This window comes from Hypomesus nipponensis, chromosome 4, assembly GCF_054491055.1.
Source record: "Hypomesus nipponensis isolate SF chromosome 4, ASM5449105v1, whole genome shotgun sequence".
Taxonomy (NCBI): domain Eukaryota; kingdom Metazoa; phylum Chordata; class Actinopteri; order Osmeriformes; family Osmeridae; genus Hypomesus; species Hypomesus nipponensis.
In genome coordinates, this window is record NC_140364.1 from 10,233,301 (window position 1) to 10,245,784 (window position 12,484).

Below are 12,484 nucleotides of genomic sequence, written 5' to 3' on the forward strand. Positions count from 1 at the left end.
TGCTAGAAATTGATCACGTAGTTTAACAGTTTCATTTTATATTTTTGTTAATTTAAGGTTTTAAGAAACGTACATACGTTTTAAACTCGTGATTTTAAGGTTGGTATTAAGGAGGAGTTGAACGAATCTCAATAGTTCGAGACCTTTCCTTCCATGATGTCTTCACAAATTTAACCAAAACGTTACTCATGTTAATAAACAGGAAATAAATCCCCGCTAGTTTGTCTAGTTTGGTTATATGTAGCACTATTATATGATAGTACGCTACTAAAGGCGAGAAGGAGACAAGATAAGGAAACACATCTACACTATTGGAATTTGGCCGTGTTTCGATGCTCAGCCGCCATTTTGTAAAATAATTGCGTAGTCATTTATATCAAAAATACAGATTATGAACTTTTACAACCCCATTATTATATCGTCTGAAAGAACAAATCGTTCAAATTTTATAGCATGCGTGACAAAAATCGAACTTGGTCAAAGGACTACACCAATAACGTTCACCAAGCCAATTCTCTGTCCTTGAGTTAACAATGAAGGTCATTCCACAAAAGCGCGTGACAGAAAACGCCATTTTGTCACCATAAGTACGACGCGTTTGACGTCAAAAACGTCAGGAGTATATAAATAAATCCCACCCCTTTTCTGTCATTCCTGGATTTGTTCTGAGGTGAGTAACGTCGCAAAGAAGACGTGGCAATTTTAAACAAAAATACTACGCAATAATACATATTTTCATGCTGTACATTTTGACACATCAGCAAAAATTAAGGTTTGACCGACGACGGAAAAAAACGATTTGGGGATTTATTTTAAATGGCTTTCGTTATCTCTTTCAGGTCTGACTTTGTCTCGAAGATTGGGCGTCGAGGACTTTGAACAACTTAACTCAAAAATCATTTTTTTCTTCAAGTAATGGACATTTGATTACTATTTTTGCCTCCAGTTTGTTCAAGAAGGAAAAGATAGCTTTTAACTTCCACTACCCCGCCCATAAAAGCAGTTTTTCAGCCATTAAGTTTGTTATAAAACCATGACGGTTTACGTTATAAAACTGATGAATTAAGGAATAGATGTTGCTGTAAAGCACAATATAATAAGTACCCGAGACGCTGAGGAGAGGTATTTATAGTAAGTGTTTATTTTCAAACGAATTTGATCCGAAATTCATGAAATCAAGCTTACAGAAAGGAATCTGGCTAGCCTCCGTAACGAGGCTTAGCAGCATATAGCTAGCAACATCAGACGAACGCTACGTCAACGGTAGCTAAGCTAGTTTATGAGCTCACACAGGAAAGTCTACGGAGCCAAAACGGTCCGTTTCTTTGTGTGTGAGACTTATTTTACGGAACTATATTAACGATGAAATTTTCAGTTAGCTGAGTCGTAAATTAACCATAAGCAATCTATTCATAAAGATTGCCGTAGGCACAGCCAGGGATATTTTTTATTTGGATTTTTGCCTGCTAAATTGATGAATCTAGGGGAGCTCCTTGGAACAAACACCCAACGCAATCTATACATAAAGATTGCTTAGTTTGAGGATGTCGGATTGATGTTGTACAGGAAAATGGGTCCTTTCGTAAATTAGTCATAATTTGAAATTCTGTGCTTTGATACAGACCTACTCTTATTGTTGTCGATATTGTTAGTTAGCACTTTGTCCATGTGCCCGATATTTGTACATGGCAATCTGAGGATAAAGATTGCAGGATTGAAATGCTCAGGGGAAATATTATTTCTAGGGTCAGAACACGTTTGGCTGGAATTGCATTGCAACAACATGGTGGACTGGTTGTCGTTTTGTCCAAAGAGAACACTAGGGACTATGGCTTCATCGTGCTTCGGAAAGACGGTTGGGAGTGAAACCCAGGATGTTAATTCAACAACTGCTTTGCAGTTCAGTCCATTTACTTCCGTTTGTTTCTAGTGTTAAGTTTCGGCTGGAGATTTTGGTACAAGTGTCCTAATGGAGTGCCTTATCTAGTTACTCTGGTGTCAGAGCCATTGTTCATTTGCTATCCGTGACTACAACGAAGTGGTTAACAAAAGAGGGCAGGGCTTCGATATTTTCGGTGGATCACGGGGTTCTCCCCCTCTAATACACACTCCCCTCGAGCTCATTGAAGCAGCGTAACAGCGAATATGGCAGATGTCCTTTTTTACCGTATGTTTTACAAAGAATGTTGAAGTCTTGCGCAACTAATATTGGTTTTGGCCATATGCCAGGCGATTTAAACACGGGGGTAGTAAGACAACCGTTGACTTATTTACTTTTATGTTTTACATATTAAATTAGTTTAATCAAGAACAATGTATGTTCACTAAACCGTCAAAGATAATTTAGGATGGTGATAGACTACAAAAATAAGCAAACGTGTACTTTTAATAAGAATGCTTTTTAATTTAAAACCCATCTCACTAACAGAATTAAAAATAATAATAATAACCCTAGAGAGATGTTTCTTTGTATAGATAGAAACGGGATGGGATACTTAACCTACCTCATTGACATGTAAAAATATGAACACCCACAATGATATTCCGTTCCATGAACTTGCAATTAGGATCATGTCTAACAATTCTGTATTGGTTTTGTCTACTTGTGTAACAGTGGCATTTGCAGGAGTTGTGTGTTGTTATCCCGTGTTGTGGAGTTCAGAGACTATATAAAACTTCTACTACAACAGTTTAACGGGTAAGACCAAACTGATTTCTCACATGATACTTCAATTTATACATACAGATCCATTACTTGGGATAATTCCAAACTCCTGGTAATGTATTAAGAGATTGTGTTGCTATAACAAGCAATTAAAAATAGTCTAAAATGAACTACATCCCGGGATTGAATAAGAAAATGCATGCAGTCCTCACCCCACCCAGTGTCAGATAGGCCCATAGATGGAGGGGAGAGGTTTGCTGACAGGATGAACACAAATTCCAAACAGGCAGATTGATGTTGTAATGGACCCATGTTCTAATAGTTGCCCAACCATGCAGATTAAATAGTACTGAAGTGATCTCAAAATACTTTCTTAATTTACTGCAGGCTGATATATTAGTTTTCAAGTTTCCAGCAGTATTTTATTTATTTGCATAGAATGTGTGCTACAGCATATCGGATAGTATATTAATTTGTGGTATTTTTTTTCACCGAAATGAAACTCAACGACTAGTGAAGGCATCCATTTCAGTACATTTACTGCCTACCAAAATGAAGAAAATACTGTAGTGTCTTAAGAAGAATTATTTGATCCATTTTGTTATCGAATATTTATACATAAATGTTTATTGCATTCAACTGCTTAACCCTAACTAAGGTGATGACATGGTTGTTAATCTGTATATTTTGTTAGGTAACATTGGATTACAATAACCAATAGAGCTTGTCATACCATATTTTACCATGTGATGGCACCATATGCCCAAATCTGTTTTTACTGTAGACATATTTCTTAATCCCTATGTAGTGTCTTTGTGAGACGTAACATTTTAGGGTAATATAATTTGCAAAGTGTAACTATTATATGTATATTTACCAATATTTTCATTTCATTTGTCATCTATGTTTGTGTATCTGAGAAAATGCTACAGACATGTTTACCAAATTTAACTTTGTCTTAAATATCCAACATGGAATCTTACCTTTTTGGGGGCAGTTAAACATTATTCTTGAGTTAAGAAAGCTGTTGGTGGGCCAGTCAATGTTTATTAAATGTTTTAAGGGAAGGTTTTGGAAATGGATTACATTGTACACAATGGGAAGAAACGATCAATGTATTTCATCTTCACAAGATCTTCCCCATAGAGTGGGCAGTTTCTCATTTCTCCAAATCTTATTACTAAGCCTTTGTCATCCTTTTTTCCAGATTTGTTTACGAAGACCAAAGAACCACAAATGTTTTCTTTTGTTTATTAATTTGTAATAGTAAAAAAAAAAATATGAATAAAGCATAGTGATTTGAATAGTCAACATGAACATATGCTGTGCTAGTTCAGTGTTGTCATTGTATGCCATTACCTGCTAAACTGACTCATTTCACATCTACTTCCTCAATGGTCAAACTTCTAACAACAGTAGATGTGTTTGTCCTTCTGACACTTTCAGTGTAGAACACAGGATTCTGAAAGGAAATTAACTGGACACAGTGTGTAATAGTCTCTGTTTAATCCTTTATCCCATGGAGAAGAACTGGCCATGTCCCGCCCCTCTGTTGTAGTAAAAAAAACAAACAAAAAAAAAACAGTCCAAAAATGTATGCAAATGATTGAGTTGTGCGTTAAAACAAGTGAGGCATGAGCAGTTGCCGATTGTGGAGTGTCAGAACAACACTGATTGTTGAGGTTCCCAGCAGAACATGTGGCTGGTGTCTGGTGTTGTGTGACCAGGACTTGATGCAGACCTCTTTGGTCCTTGCAGTGCTGTTCTTAAGCCTCGGGTTGTCAAATATTTAAGTGACCAGGATATTGGATTTCAGTTGGATACCGGAATAGGAAATGTTTCTAGTGTGGTTTGGAGTGCGCACGTTGACCCTGTTTTAGACCGTTCCAGATGATATCTGGACTGTTTGTTCCATGGAGCTCTCCCTATAGGAAGTTAGACTGACAGGCCCATATATTACGTTTTGCATTTCTAACCTTCCAGATGAACGATAAATCATGTCCAGGAAATATCCTGCTTGTTTGTATTAAATGTGTTTGTTGGGTGTGTTTGTTTCAGAGATGGCAGTGGGCCCGGTGGACCCCAGAGAGATCCTGAAGGGCGTGGAGGCGCTTCTGGGGAAGGATGGAGAGCTGCGCAGCCTGGAAGGAGTACCCAAAGTGTTCAGGTGAGGATCTGAAGATTACTGGAGCCCAGTAACTGGATCAACTGTTGATAGGTGGTGAAATGGCTGGTTCATTATTGCAATGTCTCACTCATGTTTAACTTGGGACCAAACCTGACAGAATGTTTCACTCGGGAATACATTTTTGAAAATTCAACTTGAATTTGTTTTGTTTTCCCCCCGTTACAAAATGAATATGTTGAGAATACCATCTTGACAATTCTTCCCGTTTTGTCCCCTTGTTTGTCTCCCCAGTCTGATGAAAGCCTCACACAAGATGGTCAGCAGGTGTATGTACCTGAACATCTTACTGCAGACCAAATCCCACGATGTGCTCAACAGGTGAGCTCAACCACTTCTCTATCACTTCTCTCTTTATCCCACTAGGTGAAATGTGTTTGTAGACAGGTATTAAAACACATTCAATCCATCATAAATACTACTTAAACGGCATACCTGACACCACACAGAGACAACTACACAAAACAATACAGTACAGTACAAGGATCATGTCATGTTGAAACCCAGAAATAAGTTCCGTCAATGAATACTTAGTGCCATTTGTTTATGCAAATGTAGCCTCCCAATAGCAAAAACAAACAAAAGAGCCCCCAAGTCTTTTTGTTCTGTGGGTGGAAACTCTATACCTTCTTCCTGAAGGCAATAGCTAAACTCCCCCTTCAGGGGGAAGGGGGAGTTTGGAACTATCTGGAACTGTCAAGCTCGTCATTCACATTTCCACGAATATCGGTGTCATGGTTTGTCGCCGGGACAGTTAGTAATGTCTCGTTCTTCCTTGTGTTCAGGTTTATCCGTGTCGGCGGCTACAAGCTGCTCAACGCATGGCTCACCTACGCCAAGACCACCACCAACACTCCTCTGCTGCAGCTCATCCTGCTCACCCTGCAGAAGCTGCCCCTCAAGGTGGACCACCTCAAACAGGTAGAGCCCAGCCCACTGGTAACCCTAACCCTCCTGTCTAACCGTCTGGTCTAACCCTCTGGTCTAACCCTCTGGTCTAACCCTCTGGTCTAACCCTCTGGTCTAACCCTCTGGTCTAACCCTCCCGTCTAACCCTCCTGTCTAACCTTCCTGTCTAACCTTCCTGTCTAACCCTCTGGTCTAACCCTCTGGTCTAACCCTCTGGTCTAACTCTCTGGTCTAACTCTCTGGTCTAACTCTCTGGTCTAACTCTCTGGTCTAACCCTCTGGTCTAACTCTCTGGTCTTACCCTCTGGTCTAACTCTCTGGTCTGTTCTATTTTACCAGAACAACACAGCCAAGCTGGTGAAGCAACTGAGCAAATCTGGAGAGACAGAGGGTGAGTTTGATGAATTATCACATGCCTGTGGTTATTTAGAATACTCATTAGCCACATTTACAGGGCGGACCCACGTTTAATGACTTTCATTTGGCGTATGGCCATTTCCTGGTGTTGGTGGTGTGTTTGTAACAATGTCTCTCCTCCTTCAGAGCTGAGGAAGCTGGCTGCCGTGCTGGTGGAGGGCTGGATGGCCATCATCCGCTCCCAGAGCGTGTCCGCCAGCGGGGTTTCTCCCGCAGGTACGCCCCCCCCGCACAACCCCTACTCACACATTCTGTACACTCTTCACTTACACTTTCCCTACTTCTATCTTTCCATAACCCCCCCGCCATTTCGACGTTCCCTCCCCAGATAAGAAACGAAAGAAGGAGGAGGGGAAGGTGCTGACGCGGGACCCAAAGATCGAAGCAGCAAAGGTGGCAGAGGAGGAGAAGAAGAAGGAGAAGCCCAAAGCTCACGCTCCGAGCCACGCCAAGATCCGCTCCATAGGTGGGTCCTCCTCCAGGCGCTCTCTCTTTCACCACCGTACCACCTCAATATTTCTATACAGGTGTTTTAAACACCTGCGTTGGTGTGTATATTTGTTTTTTCCTCACAGGACTGGAGATGGACACCCCCACTCCTGTCCCCATCAAGAAGCCCCCCGTGCCCCCCCAGCTGGGGGACAAGTACAACATCAAGCCCGCTCTTCTCAAGAGACCCAGGTAATGCGATTTCGCGTATCCTTTGCACTTCAGCGCCCCCTCCTGGCCGCGACACAGTACTGCGTTTTTCTAGTGGACTTCACTTGTATCCTTCTGACAGGTGTTTTTTTCTCTCCCTCACAGCTCTGGTCCAGGGGATGCCCCCCCGGTAGAGAAGAAATACAAACCACTCAACATGTCCACCAACTCCACCAAAGAGATTAAAGTGAAGATCATCCCTGCACAACGTGAGTCCCAGTGCCCTGTAGTGTTTCCCTGTCCGCAGCACTGCTGCATTACTCCTGTTAGCTTTGGCGCTGACCCTACATGTCCACCTCCACAGCCATCGAGTGCACAGGGTTCCTGGACGCGCTCAACTCCGCCCCAGTGGTCGGCCACAAGATCAAGAAGAAGAAGCTCAACGCCAAGGCAGTGTCTCCAACGTCCAACAAGGTGAGACCCTCTGTCGCCTTTGAGACGCCACACCCCTGTCATACTCGGAGCCTTCCGGAACATGGACATGTTGAGTTTGACACTCACTGTTTCGTCTCTCTGTTTCCGTAGCCGAGTCCGTTTGACGGCAAAGCGTCTTCCTACCCGTCGTCCCAGGGCCGGCCCTCGTCCCCGGACGCCCCGGCCTCCACCTCGCCCCCCCACGAGCCCCAGGAGCTGGAGCAGCCCGGCACCCCTGTGCCTGCCGACGACCCCGAGGCCGCCGAGAACGGTAAGGAACAGGCTCCAGGACCACCCCCACCCCCCCTTTGGCCACTTCATTTGTGCTCCTACTCCCCCCTTGTATCTCTGCTGACAGTCTCCCTCCCTCTCTATTGGGCTCTCTCTCTCTCTCAGGTGACAAGCCCAACGCCCTGGCAGAGCCCCGGGGCGAGGAGGAGACTCTGACCAAGAAAGGCAAGAAGAAGAAGAGCGTCCGCTGGGCGGAGGAGGAGCAGCTGAAGGAGTACTTCTACTTTGACCTGGACGAGACGGAGAGAGGTCAGGGGATGAGTACGCAGTGCATTTGACCATGTTTCTCGTCCTGTAACGGCCACCTCTGAGATCTCTCAATGTGACGTGGCCGCGCCTCATCTAAACATCCCCGTGTCTCCCCTTCCAGTCAACGTCAACAAGGTCAAGGACTTTGGCGAGGCGGCCAAGCGCGAGCTGATGATGGACCGCCACACGTTTGAGATGTCCCGCCGCCTCTCACACGACACCATGGAGGAGAGGGTCCCCTGGACGCCCCCCCGGCCCCTCACCCTCACGGGCTCCCTGGCCGCCTCGGGGGCCAACAGCACGGAGAAGCTCACTCAGAGAGAGCGGGAGATGGGCATCCTGCAGGAGATCTTCCTCACCAAAGAGAGGTACGGGCCTCTCGCCCTGACAGAGACACATCAAGGCCATTTCCATTCATGTATTCGTTTTTTGGGGGGCACGCGTTCCGGAATGTGGGCGTGTCCAAGTGTCATCTTCTAATGCCTGCTGTTCCCCTCCCCCCCTCTGCAGCGTGCCTGACTGCCCACATGAGCCGGACCCAGAGGCCTATGAGCCCATGCCTCCACGCCTCATTCCGCTCGACGAGGTAGGTGTCTCCGACACACACACACACCCACACCCTGCCTTCACGGTGCACACCTCTCTAACCCCCATCCCGCTCCCCTCTCAGGACTCTACCATGATGGAAGACAGCTACCCAGAGCCCATGGACACCACTCCCCAGCCAGGCCCCGCCGGGGTCCCCATCGAGAGCTCCAAGCTGCCCCCTGTCCTGGCCAACCTCATCAAGTTGGGCACCAGCGGGCCCAGCCCCCAGGCAGTCGGCACGCCCGGCGGCCCCGTGGTGCCGCCCTCCGTCAACGTCCAGGAGCTCCTGTCCTCCATCATGGTGAGTGGGGAGGGCAGACTCTGTGTCCAGGCGCTGCGCCGGGCTCTCTGGGAGCTTCCCCCGACCCTGACGGCTCTTTCTCCCTTCCTCTCCCCCCCCCCCCCCAGGGCGCCCAGGGCACACAGTCCACCGAGGACCTGATCAAGCAGCCCGACTTCTCTGACAAGATCAAGCAGCTACTGGGCTCTCTGCAGCAGACCCAGAACCAGACACCCCCCATTGGACCCCCCCCTGGAGGTAGCTACAGCACCACCTTATACTGAACACACCCCTCCACCCCCCTCACAACACCCCCTACACCCCCCACACAACACCCCCTCCACCCCCCACACAACACCCCCTCCACCCCCCACACAACACCCCCTACACCCCCCACACAACACCCCCTCCACCCCCCACACAACACCCCCTCCACCCCCCTCACAACACCCCCTCCACCCCCCACACAACACCCCCTCCACCCCCCACACAACACCCCCTACACCCCCCACACAACACCCCCTACACCCCCCACACAACACCCCCTCCACCCCCCACACAACACCCCCTCCACCCCAAACACAACACCCCCCACACAACACCCCTACATTCTACATGAGATACCGGTCGCTCATCCTTTTTGGATGTACCAGCTCACCCTCTGTGTGTGTTCTGTCTCCACAGTGAACCAGGGCTTGCTCGGACACGGCCCAGGCATGAACAACATGAACATGGGCAACATGAACATGGGCATGCAGATGCCCATGAACGGAGGCTACCCTCCCAACAAACCCCCAGGCGCCCCCCCGCACTTTAACCACCCCCCGCCCCCGCACAACCACGGGCCCCCCTTCAACGCCGGGGGCGGCCCCCGCATGATGGGCCCCCCGCCGGGCCAGGGGCGAGGCGGAGACAACGGCAACTACTGGGGAGACGACTCCATGAGGGGCGGGCCCCACCGGGGGGGCGGCGGGGGAGGACACTTCCACCGCGGCCGAGGCAGGGGAGGGGAGCAGGGGTTCAGAGGGCGCGGACGAGGGGGTCCTAGAGGAGGCCTCAACAACATGGGAGGTAAGTCACCCCGTGGTTCCAATCACCGGAGCAGTGGACAGATAGCGGTGGAATTCCTGGTTGTAACACGCTAACTGTCTGTTCTCCTCCTCAGACATGTCCAAGAGACCTGTGTGTCGCCATTTCATGATGAAGGGTAACTGCCGCTACGAGAGCAACTGTGCTTTCTACCACCCTGGAGTGAACGGCCCTCCGCTGCCCCCCAATCACCCTGCCAACAGTCAGCACAGCCAGCACCCCCCCCACCCTCAACATGGACACTAGATGTGACAGCTCCCCGCACACGCACTCTTCTCCACTAGGTGGCCGGCATCCGGTACCGGCAACCAGACCCAGGGCTTCCTGAGAGACTTGCCCAGCTTTGTCCTGCAGCAATCCAAGACTCAAACTAAAGAGCTTTTACAGGATGCTACCACTATGGTTGTCCTAGGCTGTGGTGGGACTTGTCATGATGACACAAGCCTGGGAAAACACAAACTGAAGAGGGTGCCAGTACGCCTGGTTTTGGACTCAAGTTCCTCCTTAAGAACACACTGAGCTGGAAGCGTCACATGCCAGTCCCACCTGAAGAACAGAGCCTGCACTAGCTGATAACTAAGCCCCCCCCCCCCCCCCATCAGGGCACAGTACACACAAACACACCCTCTCTCTCCCTCTCAATCTCCCCCTCTTGCTTTCTTTCTACCCCCTCTCTGGTAACACGTAGGGAAAGGATAGCTGTGAGATGAATATGATCCAGGATTATAGGTGTACAGATATTTTATTGTGATCATTTTTAACACCACAGTTATTCCCAGAGTAATGACCACTATTTATGGAGGGGGGGTTTGCACGCCTCTCACTGTATCTGCCCCGCGTCCCGCCCCGCTGCAGCGCTCCAGGCCAGCTATGCTTATGGGATCTAATACTGACCCCTCCATGGTTTCACTTGGTTTAGTCCAATCACCAATGGCATAAACACCTTTAACTGTCCCCACCATTAACCTGTAAAAGATGAGCTGAGTCAGCTCACCAGGACATGAGCCCTGGGCAGCCAGGTCCAGATTAAGTTCCAGGTGGAAAATCTTGCACTGTTTCCAATTGTGGTCCTGTTTGTCATATGAAAAGCTTCTAGAAGCCAGTTGATTGATATATATATATATATATATCACATCTTATAGTTAAGTGGCTTCCGTTGAAATGAATGTCGTATTCACCAAATCTTTCCGAGGCAGTGATGTATGAACGTGTGATTTAGTGAGCCAGCTCTCCCTCTCTCAGGGCTGCTTGGATCACTGGATCAGCTGCTCTGCTCATTCAGATGTACAGAGAGACTGTAGAGATATATATATTTTTTCTTTCTTTCTCCATCAAACCTAGGAAGCACTTTGAAAAATGGCATTAGCATTAGTGCTAGTAAATTAGAGCCAATCCCATGCCTCCCCTATGGTTCTAGCTTGGATAAGACTAACCTGCCCACTAATGACTGATCTAGCCTTTAGTCTTCATTGGCTTTCCCATGCAACATATTCTGTAAGAAAGGCCTAATGCCTCGAATGTTTCCCCAAGATAATGGATCATACCATAGTCTTGAATTTATGTAATTGACCAACCCAGACGAATGGCCTCTGAAAAATGTATATATGTTTTATTTGACTGACCTGAGGGCCTTTGTGGAAGTGCTAGTTTGCCTTGCAGTGACTGGTAAGGCATATATCAGACTGTCAGTTGTCATTCTGCCGGCCGGAGGCGGCCTGACCGCAGACTTCCTGGTTCCTCCAAGCCCCGCTGTCGTTAGGGCCTCCTGATCCTCCCGTATGACCTAGCAACAGGATCACATGTGACAATCATGAAGGTTAAAGGTCCTCGATTCCCATCGGCATCCACTTGCTTCTTGTCTCTGCTCCTCCACCTGCTCTGCTGTACCCCTGTGTGCATCGGCTCACCGAGGGCATCTTCATTGTTACACAAAGCTCAATTGAAATCAATTATTCTCTGGGTCAACAATTTCAAGTGTTTTCTGTGAAAACAGTGGCCTTCATGTCTCTTGTGGGACTGTAATAGTGTCGTCGCCTTTTTATTTTCAGTTTCTTCTGTTTTTATTTTGATACAAATGATGATTTTGATCTTGCTCCGGGCGAAGTCCAGTTTTTTGTTTTGAGATGTTTGTATTGATGTGGTTGTGTAAATACGTACACACACATTCATACACATACAGTATAAGTATTTTGTACATGAAGTAATAAATGTTATAAAATTAGTTCTTTGTGTCTTTTAGTGTCTTATTGGGGGGTTTTGTTTGTCAGGTTTCTCTTTCAAGATGAAAATAGTAAGATAAATAAATGGAGATTATCGGTAAGGTATCGATGAAAATTGAAAGCTATTAATAATGTTAAGACTTATGAAATAAAAATAGCTGTCATTATAAGCTAGTCGAGCAAGCTGTTGTAAAACTTTACCTGTTAGGGATGTCCTCATTCAGTAAAGGATTGTTCAGTTTGACATATACTCTCTCTGCTGAGGTCATAAATAGTAAGTAATATCTCTAATGGGTTTAAATAGGGCTGTATGCTCCCATAATACAGTCATTCAAACTATCCTTGTCCAAACTCAGCTGCATCCTGTTCAGCCAATCAGTATAAAGGACAGCCCAGCCAATGGCAGAAGGCCTGGTGTAGCTGGTTGAGATCCGTGTTCTCAGGGCTGGGCTGAGCCCAGATGGTCGACACAATGTGTG

The 12,484-nt window shown here is 46.9% G+C and overlaps 1 protein-coding gene across 5 annotated transcripts; it reads left to right on the forward strand.

Annotated features, from left to right (window-relative positions):
* Positions 1-668: 668 nt before the first annotated feature.
* On the forward strand, positions 669-12,007 carry ppp1r10 (protein phosphatase 1, regulatory subunit 10). 5 transcript variants are annotated; one of them, XM_084696348.1, is made up of 18 exons: positions 669-1,131; positions 4,724-4,832; positions 5,085-5,171; positions 5,636-5,771; positions 6,099-6,150; positions 6,303-6,392; positions 6,505-6,642; positions 6,752-6,857; positions 6,981-7,084; positions 7,180-7,289; positions 7,401-7,560; positions 7,686-7,841; positions 7,951-8,197; positions 8,340-8,415; positions 8,500-8,718; positions 8,826-8,955; positions 9,382-9,768; positions 9,863-12,007. In XM_084696348.1, exons 2-18 carry the CDS (start codon positions 4,726-4,728, stop codon positions 10,030-10,032), a joined length of 2,475 nt encoding a protein of 824 aa, XP_084552474.1. In that variant the 5' UTR covers positions 669-1,131; positions 4,724-4,725; the 3' UTR covers positions 10,033-12,007. The 5 variants fall into 5 exon arrangements, 4 of the variants coding, with proteins under 4 accessions (XP_084552474.1, XP_084552477.1, XP_084552475.1 ...); XM_084696351.1 differs by having other exon boundaries at positions 7,686-7,829; XM_084696349.1 differs by having other exon boundaries at positions 669-1,122.
* Positions 12,008-12,484: the final 477 nt, after the last annotated feature.